This window comes from Sycon ciliatum, chromosome 7 (genome assembly GCF_964019385.1).
Source record: "Sycon ciliatum chromosome 7, ocSycCili1.1, whole genome shotgun sequence".
Classification (NCBI taxonomy): Eukaryota; Metazoa; Porifera; class Calcarea; order Leucosolenida; family Sycettidae; genus Sycon; species Sycon ciliatum.
The window spans coordinates 28869268-28896604 of NC_088649.1; the positions used below are offsets into that span (position 1 = coordinate 28869268).

Here is a 27337-nt window from a genome sequence, read left to right on the forward strand (position 1 = left end):
CGTCTGCAAGTTGTGCAGGGTAAAACACATCCATCGGAGAGAGTAATACGTGAGTTTTCCAATTCGCTACAATCGATCTCGGGGTGGTGATCGTGTCTTCTTCATCACCACTGCAGCCTGGACAGCCTTCGGGAAGACATTTGTCACTCTCCTGCTCAACACATTGCTACATCTAGATTTGGTTACCGTCAGGGAACGAAATAGAGCTGCAAAACACCAAAGTAATTTTTTTCTTCCATTCAATTACACTGTTCAGCATGCACAGCATGGTGACAGCTAAGCAATTCGCACGTCATCAAGCCCAATTTCCAAATATGGAAGGTGTTATTTATAAAATTTGACACTGTTCCTCTTCTCTGATCGGCTCGAGACATAGCTCATCGGAATCAGTGCCCAATTCCCCTTCGGATAAGCCATACTTAGCGTTGGCGTACAGTTTCCCTTTAAGAGCACAACGTCTGCCTTCCAATGACACCATGTGTGAAGAAAGTGAACAGAAAATTGAAGACCAACTTCAACTTAACTACTATCCAGAGAGCCTCATCATTAATGCCCGGGAAGCAGCAAGGAAACCCAAGCGTCGCCGCCGAGGTAATCCATGTTGTGCGTTTCTGAAGCTGTCATAATAAGTCGGACCGTGTGCATCACAGCGTCAGCAAAGCTATCCGGAAGCACAAGTTACCAGTCTGGGTGGTTTGCGAGCATGCGGGTAGCCTCAAATGTCAGCTCTGTCACTCAGCACAAGGTCCGCCCAGCTGCATTTAGGAGCCAAACATCAGAAAGACAAAGAGAAGAGGACGCCCAATGGGACCATATCTGACTTGTATGTCGGGTGGAGTGAAAATATGTTTGAGGAGGAATGTGATATACCGTCTGTAATGCAAGTTGTGCAGGGTAAAATACATCGGAGAGACGGGTCACACACTGGAGACGAGACTGGAGGAACACAATGTTGAAGCTCGTGGAGAAGCCCTGGGGTGACCACATGTGAGCTAAGCATGCAGGGATCAACCTGAGTGTCAGGGACAGCATCTTCTCAGCAGTGTCTGTGATTGCAAGGTCCAGTGACAGGGCAAGCCGCAAATTGTGGGAGGCAGTGGAGATCAGAAACAAAGGCCCAGAGATCAACACCAGTGCTGGATGGTCATTACTCTAAAACACTCACACCACACTGGTTATCTACAGTTGCGCGCATGTGCTGTACTGATGCGCATGCATGCTTACACCAAAGGGTAAAAACCGCGCCAAACAAAGACAAGAGTAACATTCATTTCAGTTCAGCACAAGTAAAGAAGACAGAGATCGTTTCAAAGCAGTTTATTTCATACACACACCAGCAGGGCTTCAATATTTGTGTGGCCGCTGTCTGCTTCGATTAGGGCTTCAACACGACGTGACATTGACTCCACGTATGGGGAAACCGTGTCAGGAGCCAACAAGTCCCACACCAGGTGCAGTGCCTGCACCAGCTGGTCAGCATTCTCGCAGCGATGTGGAATTATTCTCTTCTTGTCAAATCTTGAGAAGAGCCCACACATTCTCGAATGGATTCTTGTCATGTACAACCTGACCTCCCGTACCCGTATGACTCCCGTGTATGCGGAAACCAACCTGCTTCGTGTACACCAGCTCTTGCATGAGACAGTGTGCTCGCTGGCCTACCGGTACCGGTGCCTACATTCCACCATGGAGCAGCCGCTGATCAGCGCATTATTTGGAGATTTTGTCACTCCGACTAGGGCTGGCCAAACAAGCGGCTCCCAACAACATCTGCTGCAGCTTTCATACAGAACTCATCCCGTGCCTCTTTCTGCTGCACGCGTTTGGAACAGTCTTCCACCTGATGCGAGAAACATCACGTCCCCTCTCCAGTTCAAGGGTGTTTTGCACGCGTATTGTCTTACTGTAGCGTGACAGCAACCCCCCTCCCCTGTCTTGAGTACTAGTATGTAGTAATCCTGGTGCTCTGATACATACCGAGGCTAGCTGTATGCTCAGTCTCCGGCTAGCTGTATGCTCAGTCTCCGGCTAGCTGTATGCTCAGTCTAGACATTCTTGATCTTATCTTCTTCTTTTTTCCTTTCTCTTTTCTTTGAAATGTTTTACTGCCAGAAGTGGTCTTCATATAAGGAGGCAGACATGCCTGTTTGTTGTTCGACTTTAAATAAATCCAACCAACCAACCAACCAATGTCCGGCGAACAGGGAGGTTGAAACAGGATGTTGGGTAATCTGCTATCGAGAAGATCCTGCTGTGCTTGAGTGAAGTGAATGAAAGAAATTTGGAACTGTTTTTAGCATGCAACACGTGCACTCCGAACCTTTACGCGAGGTGCGTACCGTTGAGTTCATACGCACAAATCGCCAGTGATGTAATGGGAGCTGGCTTGGCGCCAATTCGCGGCGCCGGCTTCGCACTTCGGGCCGGATTTCACCGAGCGCAACTGTAGGTGACAGTATTTTCTCGAAAACACTGACATGGTCACTTTCGTGTATTGCTCGCGAGAAACCTGTTCAGACATTTCTCAAGTTATCTGGTGACATCTGCGCTGTGCTAACTAATTACTGTGCTTACTACCAACACACAGCATAGAAGTCAGTGAATGCTTGTGATCTTTCACTAGTTTTAGACATGTCATATTCATAGCACTGAAGTAACATGTGTAGTCATAGAAATATTAACACCTAAGAACACCAAATTGATGTATATAACTTCTCCTTTGCAGACTTCCACTTCATAGCATCCTCACGGCTGTTTTTTTTTTCGCGAAATTGCGACATTTAACAAAATGGCAGCCAAAAGTCTCGATTGGGCTGGATCGGCAAGGAAATTTGAATTTTCAAATTCTCAGCAGCCGATTTCGCTGTGGTTTTCGCTGGATTTAGAAAGCTACCAGGCCAGGTTTACCCGGAAAACAGGTATTCCGTGTTCCTCTTGAAACTAGCTTTCCGCTGGTACCTCACATGGCCAACTTCGTCTCAGGAACAGTTTGTTCCGCGTTGCACAAGTCAAGCCTTCTTTCTCGCTCGTTCCTTGATTCATCGTTGACATGCCTGCGTCAAGAAGCCCTTTCAGGAATTTTCCCAGTCTAGCTTTCAGTTTTCCCAGGTAGAGGACTATATTCTGGCTATCTTCACCAAGTTTTATCACGGGCCGTGCACAAACTTCAGGTCCCGTGCGTTCGATGCTGAGCTACCTTTTCATGCGATTTAGGGGACAGATGGCATGGCGCTGGAGTCGCTGTTGAGTCCAGGAGGCCGAGGCCTGGTGGAAACTGCCCAGTAGACATGTGGGGTATTGCTGAAAAAGGCAGCAAGCACACAGATAGCCCCGAAATTGTGATGTAGATCCAATTGTGCGTTTGTTCGAGTGCATATCGGCAAATTTGAAAGTTGCACCCGTGATGCCGGCGAGGAGAAGCTGAAAATCAGTGCGTGCTTCAATATCCAGACTACCAGGGACAGCTTGGAGAGGTTCGAAAAGGTCAGGATGCTGGTTGACCACAGCAGGAGTTCCTTTTACCTTCCTACTCTCTCAAATTGTCTTGATATTGAGTATCTCGCTCGAGCGCTTTCAAATATTAAATCCTGGTTTGACTTGCGAAATCGTGGAACCACACGGAGAGTGACATGGGTTTCATCCCAAAACGCAAACTCCCATCGTATTCATGAGGTTTGTACCGCGTTACGTAAATCGCACCGAACGACTCCATATTGTTAGATGTCCGTGCGCGAACAGCCGTGTCCTGATGAGGGCAAAAACGTTGAAAATGATTCTGAGAAATGAAAATGAATTGTGAATTTGCAGTGCCCAGGGAATGAGCATGTGTGCTCACCAATTCTCTTCGAAAAAAGAAGCAGCAATAAAAAGAACTTTTTCCGGTACACACCTGGAGGTTGAACAGCTCTTCTGTTCGGCTTTGTTGTTGTTATAAAATCTCATGAAAACAGAAATGGCTAGTAGCTTTTATAGGCAACAGACCACATACGCTAACGTATTGGGATACGCTTACGTACGAGGATACGCTACAATCAAGCAAGGCAGGGAAACTACACAATGTACATCTTATCCAAGTCATGGGGTGCGTATATCGGAAAAGAGATTTTTTGCGTAGTTCTGTTATTTTGAGATGTGGCAAATGCGTAAAACACGGTATAAAGAGTATTAAGAAATTCTTCCAGGAAGTGATTATACATATTATCCAAAATCTACTTTGTTCTCCCAGGAGTTTGCGGTCGAATAAACTTGTTCACCTACCTGCTGGGCTGTTTGACGCGACAACCGAATTAGAATCCCTGTAAGTCATGTTGTGCATGTATCGTAAAAAGGCTTTTTTTTTGGCCTTGTTCTGTTCTTTTAAGATGTGGCATCTAGGCATATGCGGATAATGCCGGCAGAAAATTGGCAGAATTCGGTACTTTTCCTTGTAAATTCCATGCATGTTTGGTATATGGATAAAGAAATGGAGCAAAATTCGAGAAATTGCCCGCCATAAGGTTTGTATCGTTCTGCCAATTTCACTGCTTTTCGAGCAGAATCTGCCCCCTTTTCGATGATTATCCGCCAGTGCCCAGTGGCATCTCATTGGTTGATCTGAGGTACCCTTCCCCAACCTTTATGACCGATATTGGATGCCGCTCACGAGGTGGTCGCAACCAACGTAAGCGAAAATGCGGATCTTCATCCACCCTGTACCGAAACCCGTGCAGAACGAAGAGCAGCCTTCTGTCAGATATGCTCTTCTTGCTCCTGGGTGCTATTGTCCTGATCTGTCAAGGTCTGAACTGAAAAATAGCTACAACGAGATGTGAGAGCAGTGCTTTTCTTCCCATTGCGCCTGTTGGACGAAAAATGAAAAAAAGTTCGCTCATATTTGTTTGCAGAGTTGACAGCCTTGCTCTGTGACGACTGTCGGCTCTCCAAAATATGAATCATGCTTTCCTACGATTCCGAAATGTCATGTCAGTGTTTCAGGTTTACAAAACCAGAGAAAGATAGCGAAATAACAGCAGCGAAAAGTACAAGAGGACAATTCCGGTATATGGATTGATAATGACAATGACCCTCCAGACATCTGTTTCTGCGGTGTTGGTGATGTGAGTGCAGAGTTTGGATCGGCTAAGAGCGCAATGTGGCGGTGTGGTGTATTGCTCTTGATATTTCTTAACAATATCACTGTAGCCGATATATTCTTTTATCCGGTCACTCAATAGCCGTACACAACTCAATACAGAAGAAAAAAAATTCTCGTACAGATACCTCTGTATCGACCTGACGTCACTATCACATTATACTATAGTTATGCGTAAGAAAAAAAACGTTCTCTTTGGCCTCAACTTCTTTGCTGTTCGGTTGGCCATTGTAGACATCGACTAGAGCGCAACATAAATCCCTAAACTAGTGACCCCACACGCTGCCCACTTCGGAGTTCTCCCGATGCGTGCCATCCCTGAGCTCTCGCCGCAGTTTCCTGCTCGTCTCCACTCTTGGGTGGCCGTGGATCGCCGGCCGGTAACGTAAAACTTGAATCTCAGCATCATCCGACACTGGATCCGCCTCTGACTGCTAAAACCCTAAAACCCTAAATTGGTGACCCCCGACATGCGCTCTTCGGAGTTTTCATCATGCCATCCCTGAGCTCGGCTTGCCGCAGTTCCCTGCTCGCCTCAACTCTCGGGATCCCGTCAATCGCCGACTGTTGACTGTAAAACTTGAGCCTCACCATCTCGAAACTGGATCCGCCTCGGAGCTAGTGTGGCCCCTGCCGACCTCCCGGCTATTCTGTCACAGCACATCATTCAGTCGTCTTCGTCTTTTGTATTCACCCTGGCTTCAAGCTGGAAATTGGCCACCTCCACCCCAAGTATCAGTTTGCAGGCATATGCCCGGCACAGAACTTGGAGGTAAGCATGCCTCCATCAGTCCTCGCCTTACACGGCACGCCTCGCCCAGTGTTTCCTGTACTCAGTGACTGGTACGTTGCAGCCGCCTCTTTACGCCTACATTTCCTCTTTTCTTTCTTTCCAACTCTGACACCCGCCTCTGTCATGCATCTCTCTCTTTTCCACTTTCTGCTTTCTGAGTTTTGTTTTGGTCTTTGTTGCCACGTTATCAACAAACTTCATCCATGCAGCGCTCTCTTGTACATATTGTATTATATGTTTGCCTTTCTGCCTTGTACATGCCGCGCTTCCTTTCTCTTCTCTCCCTCTTTTTCTTGTTTATCGTGCTTTGCGCCTCCCGGCCTCACCAATGGCGGGGAAGTACTGTAGGAAAATGACGTCACTATCACATTATAAGCATGCGCATGATCATAAAACATTCTCTTAGGCGTCACCTTCTTTGTTGTCCAGTTGCCCTTTGTAGCCGTCGTCTTGGGCCCGATGTAAAACCCCCGAACCTCTACCGTCTACCTCCATCAATAGAGTGATTCTACTCTACCAGGAAGCTAAAAACGAATGCAGCCTAGAAGGCGGACTGGGGGCCTGGGGACTCTCTTGGTGCTTCAATGGCTATCCGGGATGCATAGGAATCCCCCCTAGCACGTATTGCAGCTGGCTCCGATGATACTTCCTTTCACGTTGGAATTAGACGTTCTTTTACTGGAGAGCTCGAATCTCCTCTCGAAAGTCCGCAATGGCGGCTTCCTTTTTCTGTTCTTTGGAGGCTGTTAGACTTTTCAGGTCCGCAATATCTTCCACAAGAAGACGCACTGTCTCCCTCAGCTGATTCATGATCGTAAGCATCCTCATGCTGGCAGCTTGAGGGTCCATTGGTAGCCCAGTCTGTAATGTTAATCGATCATTTGGCTGGATTTTTTCCCGGAGTGCTCCAACGAACTGAACTCGGCTGAGGCTGGCCAAGACCACATTGTTGGCCCTTGCTAGGCTTTCCGGCCCTAGCTATCCAGAACATCAACATCTATGGTAGCCATACTCTCCTTGGGAGAGCAGGGAATTGGACGTAAAAGAACCTACAACTGCGCAGGGGAACGACGAAAACGAGTTCATGAGCCTTCGAAGTTGGAAGGTATTTGCCTTGCGCCTTGGAGAAGTGTTCGAGCTGGATGTCTGGTTGCTGAATGTCTCAGTACTCCTTGTCAGGTTTGTGCCATTTTTTGTACTCGCTGATTGTATATGATCTGGTTACGTTGTTGGCCATTAGCAAGCCGTGAAACGTCAACGCGCACGGGAACAAGTTCTTCGGAACACACGTGAAAAACGCGTAATTTAGGATTAGATTCTCACAACCTGCCTACACGAGTCGGCTGCTTTCCAGTTTCTAACAGTTTTCTGATGTTTTATACTGGCGACAGTGTGTTGCGAAACTTTTCCTTGAGAACAATTCTCAGCCTAACTGACTTTTACCCGAATGCGACTGAAATAAACCCCATGACAGCCACATCATGGCGCCGATGGATTGTTGCAGTAAAGGGTTCTGTTCACGAGGTCCATGCCCAAACATTCTCAGAATGACTTTACAATGGAGCAAGCCAGTTGAGAATATTTAAAAAATGTACATTTCAGAGCAGTAGACAAAAATGAGAGAGCAAGTGTGAACAAGTCTAATTGCTGAGCACTGTGGTTACCCTCGATCCTGTTCTGTATCATGCTAGTAATGGCTATGATTAAAACCAATGGTCCTACTGTGTTAGGTCTGGTCCTAAGTGCCAAAACACAGCATTACTAAGGTTCGTACAGTTATTGTAATAATCAAGGAACAGAAAGACGAGGAAAAGGGAGCTCAGATTCTCGGACCTAGTTCAGCACAGCAAGCATGCAAAACCAGCCACGAGCTTGCGCCTTATCACATCACGTAACTAGCAATCGCCCCCCCCCCCAAGATTTTTTTGGGGGGTATAAAATTATAAGCAAAGAGGCAGTCTAATTTGGCGCCGACAGATATAGAGGTAGCTGTTGACAATACAACGGCAGGATAATGCAAAAGTAAAAAGTTCAAACAAACAAACAAACATTGCACACACGAGAGAGCTTGAAAGCTCAGGGCCCTGCGCTATGCTTTTTTGCCTTGACCTAGGGATGTTATAATTTTTTTCATTTCTCCTATTTTGTTAATATATGACCTGGATTCGACCCCGCACTATCGCCCTGCATGCATCACCCGATACACTTCGCATACATACTACTTCTTCCAAGTTGCTTCACGTTATGATCTTGCATTTGAAAGCCCTACTTGAATATCGTGGCCAGCTCTTTGCGGCCAGCCGTCTTTCATGGTGCGGTACGATACGGGACGATCGAGGGTAATACACCGTCTACCACATTGATGACCTAGGCAAAAAAAGCATAGGGATGCCAGTTTTCAATTCTCCTAATTTGTTTAGGCATAACCTGGGATTCGAACCCGCGCTATTGCCCTATATGCATTCCGCCATACACTTCGCATTCATACTCATTCTTCCAAGTTGCTTCATGTTATCATCTTGCATTTGAAAGCCCTATTTGAATATTGTGGCCAGCTGTTTGTGGCCAACTGTGTTTGATGGTACGGTACGGTACGGGACAGATACGGGATAGCGCCAGGCGTGACACAAACAAAAAAACAAACGAGAGAGCTTGGAAGCTCAGGGCTCTACGCTATGCTTTTTTGTCTTGATGACGTAGACAAAAAAGAATAGGGATGTTATAAATTCTTATAAGTTTCTACTTTTTTGTTTTTAGACATATTAAACCTGGGATTCGAACCCGCACTATCGCCCTGCATGCATCCCCCGATACACTTCGCATACATACTAATTCTTCTAAGTTGCTTCACGTTATGATGTTGTATTTGAAAGCCCTATTTAATATGCATTGTGGCCAGCCGTCTTTGATTGTACAGTACGGTACGGGATATGTACGGGACAGGTACGGGACAGGTACGGTCGAGGGTAATACCACCTTGATGACGGCAAAAAAAGAAAAGGGATGTTATAAATTTTTCAATTATCCTGTTTTTTCAGGCATTACCTGGGATTCGAACTCGCACTATCGCCTTACATGCATTCCCCCATACACTTCGCATTCATACTCATTCTTCCAAGTTGCTTCACGTTATGATCTTGCGTTTGAAAACCCTATTTGAATATTGCGGCCAGCTGTATGTGGCCAGCTGTGTTTGATGGTACTTTACGGTACGGGACAGATACGGCATAGCGCCAGTCGTGACACAAACACACAAACACAGAAACAAACAAACACCAAATTAAAGCTGTGTGGACCCTGGCTAGCGCCAGACACTACTGAAGTAACGTCTTCTGCATAGCTACGGGAATAAATACCAAATTAAAGCTGTGTGGACCCTGGCTAGTGCCAGACGTTACTGAAGTAACACCTTCTGCATAGCTACGGGAATAAATACCAAATTAAAGCTGTGTGGACCCTGGCTAGTGCCAGACGTTACTGAAGTAACACCTTCTGCATAGCTACGGGAATAAATACCAAATTAAAGCTGTGTGGACCCTGGCTAGTGCCAGACGTTACTGAAGTAACACCTTCTGCATAGCTACGGGAATAAATACCAAATTAAAGCTGTGTGGACCCTGGCTAGTGCCAGACGTTACTGAAGTAACACCTTCTGCATAGCTATGGCAATAAATACCAAATTAAAGCTGTGTGGACCCTGGCTAGTGCCAGACGTTACTGAAGTAACATCTTTTGCATAGCTACGGGAATAAATACCAAATTAAAGCTGTGTGGACCCTGGCTAGTGCCAGACGTTACTGAAGTAACATCTTCGGCATAGCTACGGCAATAAATACCAAATTAAAGCTGTGTGGACCCTGGCTAGTGCCAGACGTTACTGAAGTAACACCTTCTGCATAGCTACGGGAATAAATACCAAATTAAAGCTGTGTGGACCCTGGCTAGTGCCAGACGTTACTGAAGTAACACCTTCTGCATAGCTACGGGAATAAATACCAAATTAAAGCTGTGTGGACCCTGGCTAGTGCCAGACGTTACTGAAGTAACATCTTTTGCATAGCTACGGGAATAAATACCAAATTAAAGCTGTGTGGACCCTGGCTAGTGCCAGACGTTACTGAAGTAACACCTTCTGCATAGCTATGGCAATAAATACCAAATTAAAGCTGTGTGGACCCTGGCTAGTGCCAGACGTTACTGAAGTAACATCTTTTGCATAGCTACGGGAATAAATACCAAATTAAAGCTGTGTGGACCCTGGCTAGTGCCAGACGTTACTGAAGTAACACCTTCTGCATAGCTATGGCAATAAATACCAAATTAAAGCTGTGTGGACCCTGGCTAGTGCCAGACGTTACTGAAGTAACATCTTTTGCATAGCTACGGGAATAAATACCAAATTAAAGCTGTGTGGACCCTGGCTAGTGCCAGACGTTACTGAAGTAACATCTTCGGCATAGCTACGGCAATAAATACCAAATTAAAGCTGTGTGGACCCTGGCTAGTGCCAGACGTTACTGAAGTAACATCTTCTGCATAGCTACGGGAATAAATACCAAATTAAAGCTGGGTGGACCCTGGCTAGTGCCAGACGTTACTGAAGTAACATCTTCTGCATAGCTACGGCAATAAATATACTTATAACAGTTACTGCGCCTTCCAGAATAGTCCATGAGAGCTGAGCTATAGATCGAGGTAGGAATGACAGATAAAGCCAGCTAATATTGCACAGCGTTGGGGGGTTAGATCAGATCGGAAGAGAAACCATGCAAATGTTTCAATGAATTAAACGAAAACAATCTTATGTGAAGACTGTTCGTCATGACCTACACGTAGAATATTCATCTGGCCCAGAAATGTCCACTTCCTACACTCAGGCCGCATCAGATCAAAGTAACAGGACAAGCAATACATACTCAAAGGCAATAGTACAGATACTTAGCAGTTCTCAATCAAGCGCTTGGGCGCGGAGACATGTCGGTCGGAGCGACGCAAGGGTGCCGGTGCAACAACACTGGGAGACGTCTCGACTCCAAAGGCGTCTGCTGCTGGGGCTAGCGTAACATCCAGCCTGACAGTGCTACTGTTGCTGCTAGCGTCCGGAAGTGGTAGAGGAGAATCTAGTACTGTCGGCGGGTCACTGGTCGGTGTAGGCAGCTGTGCGACCACCGCCTGGTCCGCAGAAGAAGAAACGGGTACTTGGCCAAACTACACCGCCCGCGGTCGTAGTTCTTCCCTATGGCGCTTCCTGACGACATCATCCAGCTGTACTCCGAAACTGTGAGGGCTGTGGACATGCACTACAGTAGCTGGTACCCAAGTTGCTCTACAACCAAAGTTAAGGGCAAACACAGCGTCACCGGTGTTAAACTTTGGCGTAGTCAAGCTCTCCTGGTACACCTTGACCTGCCGACGACTCTCAGACTGCCGCGATGCACTGAGCCGGATTCTCGGTTGCCGGCCCATTAACCGGCGTCTTCCCACTGGTGGTCGGCATTGTTCGATGCGCTAAGAGATGTCGAGCCTGACGTTGAGTTGTTCACCAGTAGTTGACATTTCTTTCATCTTCTGCTTGAAGACGCCAACGTAGCGTTCGGCGAGGCCATTAGTTGCTGGATGACCTGGCGCCGTTGTTGTGTGTAGAATGCCATTGCCATCCAGGATTGCCTGGAATTCCGCACTCGTGAACTGACTGCCGTTATCTGTAACCAAGTGCTCAGGCAAACCAAACACAGAAAACAGATGGCGTAAAGCAGAAATCCTGGTCGCACTGGTTGCATGAGCCATGGGTATTACATCCAAGTACTTAGAGTAAGCATCTACCACCACCAAGAACATTTTCCCCAGAAATGGCCCGGCAAAATCAATGTGTATCCGTTTCCATGGACCCGTAGGCCATGACCAAACACCGGGTTTTGCCGGTGGGCATTTGGCACTCTCTTGGCATTGCAAACACGCATTGACTTTAGATTCTATATCCTGGTCAATATCGGGCCACCACAGGTAGCGCCGGGCCACTTGCTTCATTTTCACCATGCCAAAATGCTCTGCATGCAGATCTCGTAGCAAGAGCATTCGAAGTGAGTTAGGAATCACCACCCGGTTGTCCCATAACAAGATATCATTCTCCACAGACAATTCCATTCTCTTGCTGGCATATGCCTTGAGGTCTTCCTCAATCTCAGCAGGCCACCCATTAACCGTATAGCGAATTACTTTAGCCAATACAGAATCCTTTGCCGATTCTGGTCTCACCACAGCCGCTTTGATTATTGAGTCGTTCTCGATAAGCAAGACCTGTACCGTGACGGTCTCCTCCTCGCTCGGTGACACAGATTGCATTGGTTGTCACGAGAGAAAATCTGCAAGGACTTTTTCTTTCCCCGCGAGATACTGCGTTTCGTAATCATATGCCGCCAGTTGCAATGTCCATTTCTTGATTCAATTAGAGGCGAGAGTGGGGACATCCTCGTGATTTCCCAGTAACTTCAAGAGTGGCCGATGATCAGTGACCATTATGAACTCTCTACCGAGTAGGTACTGGCGAAATTTGGTCACTCCGAACACCACAGCCAATGCTTCTCTTTCAATTTGAGCATAGCGTGACTCTGCTGCGGTCAGCTTACGCGACATGAATGCGATCGGTCGTAATCCGCCATTCTCCTGCTTCTGCAGTAGGACTGCGCCAAGGCCCACTCCCGAAGCATCCACTTGCAACACTGTTGGCCTTTGTAAATCATAGTGTGCCAGTAGGGCTTCTGAACACATAGCATCTTTCAATTTGCCAAAAGCTTGCTCGTGAGTGGTCTCCCAGTGCCATTTCCCACCCTTTTTCAAGAGGTCGTACAAAGGAGCTGCAATTTCTGCGAAATGAGGCACAAACTTCCGCACGAAATTTGCAGAACCGATGAAAGATTGCAATTCGGCAACATTCTGTGGTGGTTTGGCCATTTTCAGTGCCTGTATCCTGGCTGTTGAAGGGGAGACGCCCTGCCCACTGATCGTGTGACCTAAGTAAGAGAGTGCCTCAGCCATGTAACAGAATTTCTCCGGATTCAATTTGAAACCTTTCTCATCCAGTCGATGGAGTACCCGGTCCACGTTTTCCTCATGGATTTCATCATTCGCCCCGGTACATGGCACATCATCAATGTACCCGCCGCTGCCTGGTAGCGCAACCAAGGTTTCTTCCATTACCCTTTGGAAAATGTATACGGCACTGTGGAAACCAAACGGTAAGCGTTTGTACTGGTACAGGCCCTGAATTGTGTTGATAGTGGTGTATTTCCTGCTTTCCGGTGCTACCTCTAGCTGGTGGTATGCTTGGGACAAGTCGAGTTTGGTAAACTTCCCTCCCGGGCCCAACTTGTGCAACAATTCCTCGAGGGTGGGGAGTGGGTACTGTTCACATTCTGAATGCTTGTTAATAGTAGTGTTGAAACGAGCGTATCTATAACAAACGAGCGATCAGTTCCACTAACGAGCAAGCTATCGAGCGAGCTAACGAGTTTCATTGATGTGGCAAATATGATTTTTTGAATAATTTTTTTCTAAGAAAGGGTTTGCTCCCCACACCGGAGCTCGCGCTATTCCGCCGACTTTACTTGACACTTGACTGACTCACGACTGCCATCCAGAGCACACGAGAAGTCCATCGAACCTTCGACTCGGCAAACCTGCAAGAAAGCACCACTCCCTGCTCATTACACAGTGTTTCGGGGAATTCACCCCTCATCAGTTGAGCTTGAGTAGGCTGAGGAAGATTGTGCCTGAAGAGCACCACTTATATAGTGCTCTCCAGGCACAAACATCACCAGGGATACAAACTTACAGAGACGCTCCGCTTCCAGCGCGACAAACACCTCGTGAACACCAGATAGCAGCGTGAGTCAGTGTCGCTCCTGGACGGTGAGACAGACGTCGAGGACCCTCGACCCTTTCTTACAAATCATCGCCGAAGTCGCAACCACTACTTCGTATTTTTTTCTAAGTTCGATTTTTTTCAGCTGGTTCAAATTATCACCGCCGGCATTTGGGGTTGCTGCTGCTTCACTTCGTACTGCTATTTGGTGTCGAGATGTCTTTTCAGCGCCGTCGTCGAGTAGCCTTTGTAAGAATAGACCGTTTTGCAAAGGTTGCAAGTAGCCCTGCCAGGTTCCGCATCTGCTGACCTGTCGCAGGATATGCTTCGGTCACCTCTCCCTTCGAGTGAAAGTAAATAATTACGCTCAGTCGTTTGGAAGTTTTCTCCCGCGATGCAGCGAAGACGGTCTTCGCTGCACCGCGGGAGAAAACTTCAAAACGACTGAGCGTAATTATTTACTTTCACTCGAAGGGAGAGGTGACCGAAGCATATCCTGCGACAGGTCAGCAGATGCGGAACAAGACATCAGTAGAGTCCACCAAAGCTGCAACGACTATTGAAACAACTCAAGTGTCGTGCAGGCATACAGTCACTGTAACTGCGAGTGATTTTTCCTTTGCGCGGGACTGGACTCTCGATCGACCAGGGAGTCGTAAAATATTTTACGACTCCCCGGTCGACATGTACTGCCATGTGTACGGAGTACAGTGTACGGTGTTCGTTAGTGCAAACGAGCTGGCCGCACAAACGAGCCGAGTTTCTGGCGAGCGAGCTAACGAGTATCCGGTGAGATCGTTTCAACACTAGTTAATAGTCCCACTGTAATCTGCGCAAATCCGTAATCCTCCTCCTGGTTTCTCTAATTGTACCGTTGGTGAGGCCCGTTCGGAATGTGTCCCTTTCTCAATCACCCCATCAGCCTCGAGTTTGTTCAACGCGTCGATGTACCGCTGTCGAATTGCTAGAAGTACTGGTCTTGCTCGTTTGCAGACTGGTTGTTCATCTGACACGTGCAGCTTTACTTGCACCCCTTGCACCGTACCCACAGTGGAGTTGTCAAACAGATTCGGGTATTTCTTAACGAAATCGGTAGTGGATTGCCCGCCAGTGCCCACTTTGAATATAGATTTCCATGGCAAAGTAAATCTGGACAAGACATCCCGGCCTAAGAGAGAAGGACCATCACATTCAGTAACTCTGACCAGAACATTCTCCTCTACACCACCCAAAGCCATTTTCATTTCGATTTCACCCAGACATTTGATTGGATTTCCTGTGTATGTAGATAGGGTGATGTTGGATGGTACCAGCTCAGACAAGGAGCCATTGCATTTCAGAAAATCATTCTTTCCTAGCAGTGTGACGGTGCTACCCGTATCAATTTCCAAGTGCACCTTGACCCCATTTAGCTCGACAGGCGTAGTGTACGGTGCTACAGCTCTGTCACTCATGGTGGCATTCACATTCAACATCGGTACAGAGTCATTACAAGGAACACGCTCACTGGGGTTTGATGTGGTCCCGACATGCGTCCCGACATGCTTGACGGACCTGGCCACTTTCTTCTTTAGGCAGGCTCGTTCGATGTGTCCCAGTTTGCCGCAAGCACGACACTTCGCAGATTTGAAGTGGCACTCATCCGGTCGATGTCCCAGCTTGTCACAGCGGAAACAGGGCTTGTCAGATTTGAACGTGGTGTTGTCAGCGAGCCCCGGCTCTCCGCGTACTGCATGAACCTACGTTGAAAACTTCTCAGACTCGCGGGCAGCTGTCTCATGAGCCGTGGCCATGTCGACAACCTGCTGAAATGTTGTCGTCTCCTCAGCCTTCGCCAGGATTTCCTTCGTCGTGCTGGTAGAACCGATCGCAGTGATGAACTGGTCACACGATCCTGCTGTGCTTGAGTGAAGTGAATGAAAGAAATTTTGAACTGTTTTTAGTATGCAACACGTGCACTCCGAACTTTTACGCGAGGTGCGTACCGTTGAGTTCATACACACAAATCGCCAGTGATGTAATGGGAGCTGGCTTCGCGCCAATTCGCGGCGCCGGCTTTGCATTTCGGGCCGTATTTCACCGCGCAACTGTAGGTGACAATATTTTCTGGAAAACACTGACATGGTCACTTTCGTGTATTGCTCACGAGAAACCTGTTCAGACATTACTCAAGTTATCTGGTGACATCTGCGCTGTGCTAACTAATTACTTACTACCAACATACAGCATAGAAGTCAGTGAAAGCTTGTGATCTTTCATTAGTTTTAGACATGTCATATTCCTAGCACTGAGGTAACATGTGTAGTCATAGAAATATTAACAGCTAATGTTGGGAAGGCCGTCGTGGCCATGTGTTTTTTTATGATGTATTTACTATTTAAATAACCGATGAGGAGACAACAGTCGTAAAATAGCAATGAAAAATATCAATTGTGCACTCATAACCATGTATAAACAATTGAAATGAAACAATTCCAGAACCGTTTCGTGTGACCATCAGTGGAACATCGTCACATAGTAGGAATCACTAAAACAACCAGTTATATAGCTAGAGTAAAATGAAAAGAAGCTGCTACCATTCTCAGATACACTGCAAAGGTTCACACTACACGCGTTATGCATAACCGCTAGCTGTGCTGCATTCTCACGCTTCTTTTCATATTACTCTAGCTATATAACTGGTTGTTTTAGTGATTCTTACTATGTGACGATGTTCCACTGATGATGGTCACACGAAAACGTTCTGGAATTGTTTCATTTTAATTGTTTATACATGGTTATGAGTGCACAATTGATATTTTTCATTGCTATTTACTATTTATTCAATATTTCTCTTAGGATGTGAAATATGAAATGTCTCAGAAATGCAGTTTATTTTGGAACGCAATTTCGCGTACATGTGGTGATTAAGCCTACAGTTAGTTCACGAGTCATTTCGTGGGTTGTTTGTTTCTTGCGTTGCACAGTGCGAGACAAGAATTTGCACAACTGCACAAGAGTATTGACGTTGACTCTCAAAATGATTCGTGGTTGCCTTTTGTTTGTTTCTTCTAAGTTAGTTTTGACAAAGGGACATGTATTTTCGTTTTGTCTTTTCTCGCAGTGTTTCCTTTCATTTCTAAGCCGCGACGCCGTCGTGTACTGCGGTACGACGGGTCACGCGCTGCCAACCTACTGCATTCTTTATTCACCAGTTTTCACGGCTACACTGCATGCATTGTATAATGACTCATAATTATGTTTTGCTCGGCGCTGAATCCCGTACTAGTGTAGGGCTTTTTCAGAGTTTGCTTTCGGTGAGGCTCGGCAAGTTCGGTTCTTCGAAAGGAAGAGAAAGAGTTGTCTTTTTGTTTTTTTGCGAAATATCTATTTTACTACCACGAAGTCTTCCCGTTGCGTGTGAGAACCTGCATGACACCTAAGAACACCAAATTGATGTATATAACTTCTCCTTTGCAGACTTCCACTTCATACAGCATCCTGATGAGGGCAATTTGCCAAAAACGTTGAAAATGATTCTGAGAAATGAAAATGAGTTGTGAATTTGCAGTGCCCAGGGAATTAGCATGTGTGCTCACCAATTCTCTTTGAAAAAAGAAGCGACGATAAAAAGAACTTTCTCCGGTACACACCTGGAGGTTGAACAGCTCTTCTGTCCGGCTTTGTTGTTGTTCTAAAATCTCATGAAAACAGAAATGGCCAGCAGCTTTTATCTGCAACAGACCACATACGCTACCGTATGGGGATACGCTAACGTACGAGAATACCGTATATTCTCTATTATAAGCGCCGTGCTTATATTTTTTCAACACCCCTCTACCCCGTGCTTATATTGGAGACCGAGCTTAAATTGGAGACTGCGCTTATATTTTTTAAACCAATACAATCCATACAGAGCAAGGAGAAATATATGCTAGATATCATGCATGCAGCATTGATTTCCACCAAGACCGTGCTAGTAATAGAGACTGTGCTTATAATCTTTCGAAAGGTGCTCACAGTGTGCTAGTATTAGAGACTGTGCTAGTAATGGAGACCTGCGCTTATAATAGAGAATATACGGTACGTTACAAGCAAGGCAGGGATACTACGCAATGTACATCTTATCCAAGTCATGGGGTGCATATATCGGAAAAGAGATTTTTGCGTAGTTCTGTTATTTTGATATGCGGTAAATGTGTATAGCACGGTATAAAGAGTATTAAGAGATTCTTCCAGGAAGTGATATACATCCTATCAAAAATCTACTTTGTTCTCCCAGAGAATTGTTGGATAATAAACTTGTTACCCTACCTGACGGGCTGTTGGACGCGACAACCGAATTGAAATACCTGTAAGTCATGTTGTGCATGTATCGTAAAAAGGCGTTTTTTTGAAGTAGTTCTGTTCTTTTAAGATGTGGAGAATGGAATTTCGGGATGTGGCATCTAGGCATATGCGGATAATGCCGGCAGAAAATTGGCAGAATTCGGTACTTTTTCTTGTAAATTTCATGCATGTTTGGTATGGGGATAAAGAAATGGAGCAAAATTCGAGAAATTGCCCGCCATAAGGTTTGTATCGTTCTGCCAATTTCACTGCTTTTCGAGCAGAATCTGCCAACTTTTCGATGATTATCCGCCAGTGCCCAGTGGCATCTTGTTGGTTGATCTTAGGTACCCTTCCCCACCCTTTATGACCGATACCTGATGACGCTCACGAGTTGGTCGCAACCAACGTAAGCGAAAATGTGGATCTTCATCCACCCTGTACCGAAAACCGTGCAGAACCAAGAGCAGCCTTGTATCAGATACAGTTGTATGTAGACAGCTACGAAGGACCATCCATCTGCTAAGGATGATCATGGCCACTGCAGGTAGCCATGGAGTTTTGACATCATGGCGAAGCTTCGGCACGCTAGCTGCTATTGCTATTCATTTTCCACTCTTCTTGCTCCTGGGTGCCATTGTCCTGATCTGTCAAGGTCTGAACTGAAAAAATAGCTACAACGAGATGTGAGGGCAGTGCTTTTCTTCTCATTGCGCCTGGTGGACGAAGAAATGAAAGAAAAGTTCGCTCTTATTTGTTTGCAGCGTTGACAGCCTTGCTCTGTGACGATTGTCGGCTCTCCAAAATATTATTCACGCTTTCCTACGATTCCGAAATGTCATGTCAGTGTTTCAGGTTTACAAACCAGAGAAGGATAGCGAAATAACAGGAGCGAAAAGTACAAGAGGACAATTCCGGTATATGGATTGATATTGACAATGACCCTCCAGACATCTGTTTCTGTGGTGTTGGTGATGTGAGTGCAGAGTTTGGATCGGCTAAGAGCGCAATGTGGCTGTGCGGTGTATTGCTCTTGATATTTCTTACCAATATCACTGTAGCCGATATATTCTTATATCCGGTCACTCAATAGCCGATACAGACTGTAGTTGTACACAACTCAATACAGAAGAAAAAAAATCCGCGTACAGATACTTCCGTATCGACCTGACTTCACTATCATATTATAGTCGTGCGTAAGAAAAAAACGTTCTCTTTGGCCTCAACTTCTTTGTTGTTCGGTTGGCCATTGTAGCCGTCGACTAGAGCGGCAAAATAAAGCCCTGAACTGATGTCCCCACACGCTGCCCACTTCGGAGTTTGCCCGATGCGTGCCATCCCTGAGCTCCTGCCGCAGTTTTCTGCTCGTTTCAACTCTTGGGTTGCCGCCAATCGCCGGCCGGCAACATAAAACTTGAATCTCAGTATCATCCGACACTGGATCCGCCTCGGACTGCTAAAACCCTAAAACCCTAAATTGGTGACCCCGACATGCGCTCTTCGGAGTTTTCATCATGCCATCCCTCAGCTCGGCTTGCCCCCCCCCCCCCCCCCCCTGCTCGCCTCAACTCTCGGGATCCAGTCAATCGCCGACTGTTGACTGTAAAACTTGAGCCTCACCATTTCGAAACTGGATCCGCGTCAGAGCTAGTACGGCCCCTGCCGACCTCCGGGCCCACCTGGATAACCCGCTATCCTGTCACAGCACATCGTTCAGCCGTCTTCGTCTTTTGTATTCATCCTGGCCTCAAGCTGGAAATTGGCCACCTCCACCCCAAGTATCAGTTTGCAGGCATATGCCCGGCACAGGACTTGGAGGTACGCACGCCTCCATGAGTCCTCGCCTCCCACGGCACGCCTCGCCCCAGTGTTTCCTGTACTCAGTGACTGGTACGTTGCAGCCGCCTCTTACATGATAACACTCCTCTGTCACGCGTACATTCCCTCTTTTCTTTCTTTCCAACTCTGACACCCGCCTCTGTCATGCATCTCTCTCTTTTCCACGTTCTGCTTTCTGAGTTTTGTTTTGGTCTTTGTTGCCACGTTATCAACAAACTTCATACACGCAGCGCTCTCTTGTACATATTGTATTCTATTTTTGCCTTTCAGCCTTGTACATGACGCGCTTCCTTTCTTCTCTCTCCATTCCTTGTTTATCGTGCTTCGCGCCTCCCGGCCTCACCAATGGCGGGGGAGTACTGTAGCGGAATGACGTCACTATCACATTATAAGCATGCGCACAATCATAAAACATTCTCTTAGGCGTCACCTTCTTTGTTGTCCAGTTGGCCTTTGTAGCCGTCGTCTCGGGCCCGGCGTAAAAACCCTGAACCTCTACCGCCTACCTCCATCAATAGAGTGATTCTACTCTACCAGGAAGCTAAAAACGAATGCAGCCTAGAAAGCGGACTGGGGGGGGGGGGGGGGTGGGGACTCTCTTGGTGCTTCAATGGCTATCCGCGATGCGTAGGAATCCCCCCCCTAGCACGTACTGCAGCTGGCTCCAATGATTATTCCTTTCACGTTGGAATTAGACGTTCTTTTCCTGGAGAGCCCGAATCTCCTCTTGAAAGTCCGCAATGGCGGCTTCCTTTTTCTGTTCTTTGGAGGCTGTTAGACTTTTCAGGTCCGCAATATCTTCCACAAGAAGACGCACTGTCTCCCTCAGCTGATTCATGATCGTAAGCATCCTGGTGCTGGCGGCTTGAGGGTCGGTCCATTGGTAGCCCAGTCTTTAATGCTACTCGATCATTTGGCTGGATTTTTTTCCCGGAGTGCTCCGACGAGCTGAACTCGGCTGAGGCTGGCCAAGTTCACATTGTCGGCCCTTGCTAGGCTTTCTGTCCCTAGCTATCCAGAATACCAAAATCGATGGTAGCAATACTGTACCTGGGAGAGCTGGGAATTGGACGTAAAAGAACCTACCACTGCGCAGGGAAACGACGAAAACGATTTCATGCCCCAGGGGCTGCTGTGGCTTTCGACGTCAGCAAGAACATCTGGCGTGTCGTTGACGTACGCCTAGAAAAGTCTTGCTCCAAGAATGCTTCCCTGAGGGACTCTAGCGGTGGTCGTGTACGTAGATGACGTACGCCTCCAACGAGGCACTGTAAGGAACGGGTGTCGAGGGACGAGGCCAGCCATCACTGAAGCAGACCATTGATGCCTAGGCTTCGCATCTTGTGGAGGAGGCCGACATGTGAGACACGATCAAATGCTCCTGTGATGTCCACAGCAAGGATACGCGCTGCCCTCTACAGCCCACAGCGCTTGCCCAGGCAGTTTGGAGAGCTTGCAAAGTGTCTGATGTTCCGAGGCCTCCACAAAATCCAAACTGGTGCGACGTGAGTAGATGGTTGTCCTCAAAATAGTTCACGATGTGTCTGTTTATAGAGTTTCCATGATTATCGAGATTATGCACAGTAAGGATATGGGCCTGTAGTTGAGCGGGAAGATCGCTTGTGGATGAGAACCACGGTGGCCGTCTTCCACATCCTAGGTTGGACTCCAGACCGGAAGCATAAGGCAAATAACTTGGACAGTGGCTCTGCAAGCTCGTGAGCACATTCCTTAAGGACGCAAGCAGAAATACTGTCAGGCCCTGTAGCCTTGGAGACGTCGAGCTTTGCCAGGAGGCGGCGCACAGCCTCTGGGCGGAAGCGGATGGTGGAAAGAGGTGGAGCATCTGAGGGAGCAGGGTCCATTAGGTCAGCCTCCACAAGGTCCGGACCGGCAACGCTACAGTTCTTTGAGAAGAAGCGAGCAAATGCCTCGGCTTTCCCTGAGCTCGTTGCCCACTCGTGGCCGTCAGAGTTGACAATTAGGGGAATTTCGAGCTGTGTGCAGTTGCCAGCGGCGTTCTTCAACTTCGTCCACCACTGTTTGTCTCTGAGGGACCCAGTTGAGAGGCCGCGTGATCGGAACTGAGTGGCGATCGCTACAGTCACGGAATTGGTGAATGCCTGCTGAAGTGCTGGGTCATAAGGGTGTTTTCTCCGGTCGCGCCAGCGCTTTTTCTTCTCCCTCTCAGTCTGGGTGCATTCAGGCGTCCACGATACCGGATTGGAAGGCCTCGTTTCCAGAACTTTGGAAGCGAAAAATTATGCAACAGCTCCAGTTATCGAAGCGGTAACTTGCTCACAGGAAATTTCCTCCGTGATGATATCACCCCATTCCATGTTGCGAAGGTGCGCCCTGACGCGATCCCAGTCTGCCCTGTTGTAGCAAAACACTGGGGGGTTCACGTCTATGGAGCACATCAGAAAAGTCTGACAGTACAACTGCATGGTCAGATCGACCGAGGGGTGGAAGTCTACGTGTAGTTACTGGTGATGTGAATGTTGACATTATGAGGTCTAGCGGGTTGTCTCCACGGGTGACATGCTGAAAAGAAGATGGGCAGCAGGTATCTTCGAGAGCCTCGCCTGCAGGCGTAGTTTTCAAGCTGTTCAACCAAGCCTGGTTGTGCACGTTGAAATCGCCAGCTAGGATAATGTGGGGGCCCTGCTGTCTAGCTTCTGAGAGGATGGTGTCGAGATGGTCAATTAGGGTGAGATCTCCAGGGGCACAGGACTCCGGCCGATACACTGCTCCAAAGACGGTGCGGAGACCTTGGCCCAGCTGGAGAGAAAACCAGATGATCTCATGTGCGGGGGACATGAGTTCAGTGATGAGCATGGAGGGGAGTGACGACTTCACCCAGATGGTTACCCCTCCCCCCATGTACCGTTCTGTCCAACCAAAATGGTGAGCTGTATCCAGGGAAACTAATGTCAGAGGGAAGCACTTTCTCCGCAGTGAACTTTGTTTCTGTCACAATTGCGACGTCGGGCTGATGCTGCAGGAGTGCGTGCTGTAGGTCGGGAAGTTTGCTGGCTAAGCCGAAATACGTTTGTGCAGAGAATATGAAGATGCTTGCTACACTTCATTGCAGGAGGAGGTAATTAAAAAGGGGAGTGAAATTTGGCATAAGCGGACGCATGGCTACATGTATGGCTAAGAGTCCTACAAATCTAATGAAATACCTGAAAGGTGCGGAGAACAACGTCACTGTAGGCTAGGGTTGAGTATCCTGTCATACCAGTTTGCTGAGGCGTGAGCCCTGTGCTGGGGCAAGGGGTTGGCTGTGGCCAGGGTCGATGTTGCTGCTCTGTTTTTTTTTTTTTTTTTTTTTGGAATTTTAGAAATCAGGTGAGGATTACGCACTGGGACTGGTTCTCCTGCGTTGTTCGGAGGTAATCCAGTTTGTTGGCTGTTTAGACATGTCTGTGTTAGACACCAGTGAGGATAGGAGATATTCAGCAAGCGCCGAATCTGGGTGATTGCATGTTGTGGTGGTAGGAGTGGTTGTGTCCGTGTGCGGTGAGGTTGGATGTTGTCGTACCTGTACCTGTGCCGCCTGGCGGCGTTTCAGGGTGCACAGTCATGCTGGTTGCCGACATGGGCGATATAATGTCGTGTTCGTACTGGTCGTTGACTGGGTCATTTGGTGCGAGCTGGAGAGCAGGTCCGCTTTTGGAGTGGTGTTGGCACCGTCGGAGACGGTTTCGGATACGGCGCTGGCGTGGGTCAAACTCTGGGCCGCTTTTGGTGCCAAATCGGTACGGTGAGAGTCAGTTTCAGCTCCGCTGTTCCGCTCTGTGCTGCCCGTGCTACTGCCTTCTCTGCCGGCATGCGTGGAGGTGTGTGCACTGCGACAGTTTAGGCTTTATTCCAAAAAGAATGGGTGAGACATTTTCGAAATTTGAGAAACAGCTCAAAACCCACTCGTAGCGGTCATGACGAGTAGACCCATCCGAACTCGTGAGACACGAACATGTTCCACATTGTCACGACTGGTCTCTAAACCAGCTCCCCCTTCACGTAGAAGATTCACGGCTTGCTAAGAATGCGACAATACTCATAAAAAGGACTTTACGAAAATCTTGAAAGTTTGGGTTTCACAAGTATACTTTCAAGCCTTCTCATCAGGTGAAATAAAGGCAAAGGAAAAGGAAAAGGAACTTTGAATTTAGTACGGTAAGGAGGTGGTCAAGCAGCGCAAAGAAAAAGATAGCTAAAGTAAACAGCGAAAATGCGTGACCTATACACATAGCAATAATGACACAAAAGTGCAAGTGCGAGAAAACTCAATCAGCGTGACATGTAGTGCGACAACAAGAGACAATCACTGGACATAACTAACGAGGTTTTGATAACCTACCTAACAGCCTAAGTGTGAATTTAATTTGCTTATGATTGCTTGCAAAGGTTGGGTTTCTTTGTATGGATGTATACGGCTTCAAAACAATCTAGCACTGCGTACACATGACACAATCGAACAAAATCATCTGAATACCCAGCACAACAATCAGGATGCTCAAACAAATGACTAGCAATGGACGACTCATACTTATCAGAACTACCATCAAAATAATCAGCATGTGCCGTGGACACATCCGATACCAAATGGCTAGTCGTGTGGACCCTAGCCATTACCGCTGTCAGTGCTTTAGACGCTGCCATCACCGTCAGTGCCGATCTTTGCTGTTGCTTGGCGTTGATGTCAGTGCTTTAGACTGCCATCACCATCGTTGCCGATCTCAGTGTCAAAATCTGGACTCACGCATCCGACAACAGGAGATGTCCAGCAAAGAATCATCCTGGTACAAGATGATCTAACGCAGCGACATGAACACCAAGCAACGTCACCTCACAATTAACTAGACCACCGGAAAAACAACCGGACAAGACACTTACTGGCATGGCAGTGACAGGAACCGCATCAACTAGAAGAATGACAAGTTCGGCAACGACGGCAATGGCAGTAGGAGCAGTCTGAAGAACAAATTGCCTGACTCCACCAAGACTCTAACCAGGGACCCTCGCTTGTAGCCAGCGATGCTGTAACCACTGAGCTATGGTGTAGTGGTCATCCCAGCAGAAACCGTTCAACATTTTCTTCAGACTTCGAAACTCACACTTTGTGTGAATCTATACAGGCGGGTGAGACGCAGCCCTCACTGTAATCCACACACTCCACCTACAAACTAGCACGCAATATTCTTCCAAGATCATACATCCTATCCAAACTCTACTCTGCTCTCCCAGAGATTTGGACGATAATCAACTTGAATCTACACAGGCGGGTGGGTACAAGCCCTCACTGTAACCCACACACTCCACCTACAAACTAGTACGACAAAATAGAGTAATAAGATATTCTTCCAGGAAGTGATAATTATACATCCTATCAAAATTCTACTTTGTTATCACAGAGATTTGGACGGTAATCAACTTGTTCACCTACCTGACGGGCTGTTCCAAGCCACAACCAAATTACAATACCTGTAAGTCATGTTTTGAATGTACCGTAAAAAGGCGTTTTTGTCGTATTTCTTTTGAGATGTAGCAAATGGGATTTCGGGATATGGCATCTCGTTGATTGATCTCATGTACCCTTTATGACCCGAACCTGACGCCGCCCATGGAAGACTTTTCCAGGTAGAACTCAGAGTTGGAAGCAAAGAGCTGAGATAATCTCCTTACAAGTTCCACTGCGCATTCCTTCAAGAAAGAAACTAGCTCCTGCGATTTCTTTTCCACTTAGCCACCTATTTAACCTCTCCTTCACCACAGGCAAGTTCCCTACCGACTGGAAACTGGCTACATTTGTGCCTATTTACAAGTGAAAAGGCAGCAAATCCCAAGCGAGTAACTATCGCCCGATTTCCCTCCTGTCCTGTATTTCCAAACTTTGCGAACGGCTCTTCTTCAATCAATTACAAATAGCGGAGTCCTCCGTCCTTCAATCAATTATATAATCATATTTCTCCTGCTCTGGATCCCGCGCAATCTGGGTTTCGTCGTGGTGACTCGACTGCTCTACAGCTCACCAAGCTGATCCAAAACATTGCCGACCATTGTCATATGGGGCGGAAAGTTGCCATGTGCTTTTTCGACCTCGAGAAAGCTTTCGACACCGTGTGGCACTGTGCATTACTTGCTAAACTTTCCAAAGTTTTCGGTGTGTGTGTCGCAGCGCTAGAGTGGATTACAGACTACCTATCCAACAGGACGCAAGTAGTCTTTGTAGGTGGACTTCTCTCAGATGCCTCGCGTGTTCTGTCCGGAGTGCCGCAGGGATCCATCCTAGGGCCCCTCCTTTTCCTAGTGTATATTACTGATCTTCCCAGTCATGTTGAAGGTGTGTCCTTATTTGCTGACGATACTGCACTGCTCCGGTTCAATGAGTGTCTAGAGAGGCTGCGAGTGCGGCATCAACGAAGTCCATCAGTGGATGACTACCTGGAGATTAAGACCTAATATCGCCAAGACTGAGATATTATTCCTGCCGAACTCGGAGCCAACCTATGCATTTACTCTTCCCGGATCCCTCACAGACCTCACAGTGGTAAAGCAACACAAGCATCTTGGTCATTGACTCAGACTTATCGTTTAGTTGACATGTCGCCTATATCTGTAGCAAAGTCAGTAAAGCTGTTGGCTATCTCGTGTCTCATTTCTCCCACCTACCGCTTGAATGCATTTGCCTTTTTTTATCTTTGCTATAATCTCCCCATTTTTTTTCTATTGCTCAACCGCCTGGTCATCCCTGCCAAGTACATCGTTAATCAGTACCCTGGAAGTCCACAATAAGAGGATACTGAAAGTCCTTTTCCGCAAACCTTCCCTATCTCTAGTCAAGCGGATCGAAAACTGTGTATTGTTGTTCATTCTATTCGTCTTTACAAAGCCCCGCCACACTTGCGTAAATATAACTGGTTTCTTCCCACTCGTTCTACGCGCAATCCCTGCACTTTACCTAAAGCCCAAACATCAGTTTATACCGGATCTCCGTTTTTCGCTGCCTATTCTCTCTGGCTGGCCCTGCCTCTATCAGTAAAATCGTCTTGCACCCTAAATGATTTCAAGGCCAATATGAAGCTCGTGTTCTAATAGAGAGGTTCTGCTATACGTCAAACGTAGAGAAATCACGTAGAGATCAGGTGTCTGGGTTAGAGTATACGGCTTCGTATGTTTTGGGTCCAGATTTCTACGCGGAGCTGAGGTTCTCTACGTTGTGGCACACGCAAAGAAAATGCGTACGGATTGGCTGGGTATCGATCAACTGATGCAGAAAACTGCCAAATAGAGAAGGGAAATTCCCAGTACTCATTCCACGTAACCTCTCTACATGAAGAGTGGAGCAGAACAGGATTTCTTTACGTTACGGGAACGCGAAGAGACTTCGCGTGATTCTCAC

General features: G+C 47.2%; 1 protein-coding gene and 1 long non-coding RNA gene across 2 annotated transcripts in view; one reads left to right on the forward strand and one right to left on the reverse strand.

Moving 5' to 3' along the window:
- Positions 1–11432: 11432 nt before the first annotated feature.
- LOC135821794 (uncharacterized protein K02A2.6-like) lies at positions 11433–12266 on the reverse strand. The gene has a single exon (XM_065334790.1). The coding sequence runs from the start codon at positions 12264–12266 to the stop codon at positions 11433–11435; it is 834 nt and encodes a 277-aa protein (XP_065190862.1).
- Positions 12267–18046: 5780 nt separating this feature from the next.
- LOC135821092 (uncharacterized) overlaps positions 18047–27337 on the forward strand; it is a 36923-nt gene continuing 27632 nt past the window's right edge. The window contains exons 1-2 of the long non-coding RNA XR_010554295.1: positions 18047–18118; positions 25350–25421. This is a non-coding gene — a long non-coding RNA (uncharacterized LOC135821092). The remainder of the gene's footprint in view (positions 18119–25349; positions 25422–27337) is intronic.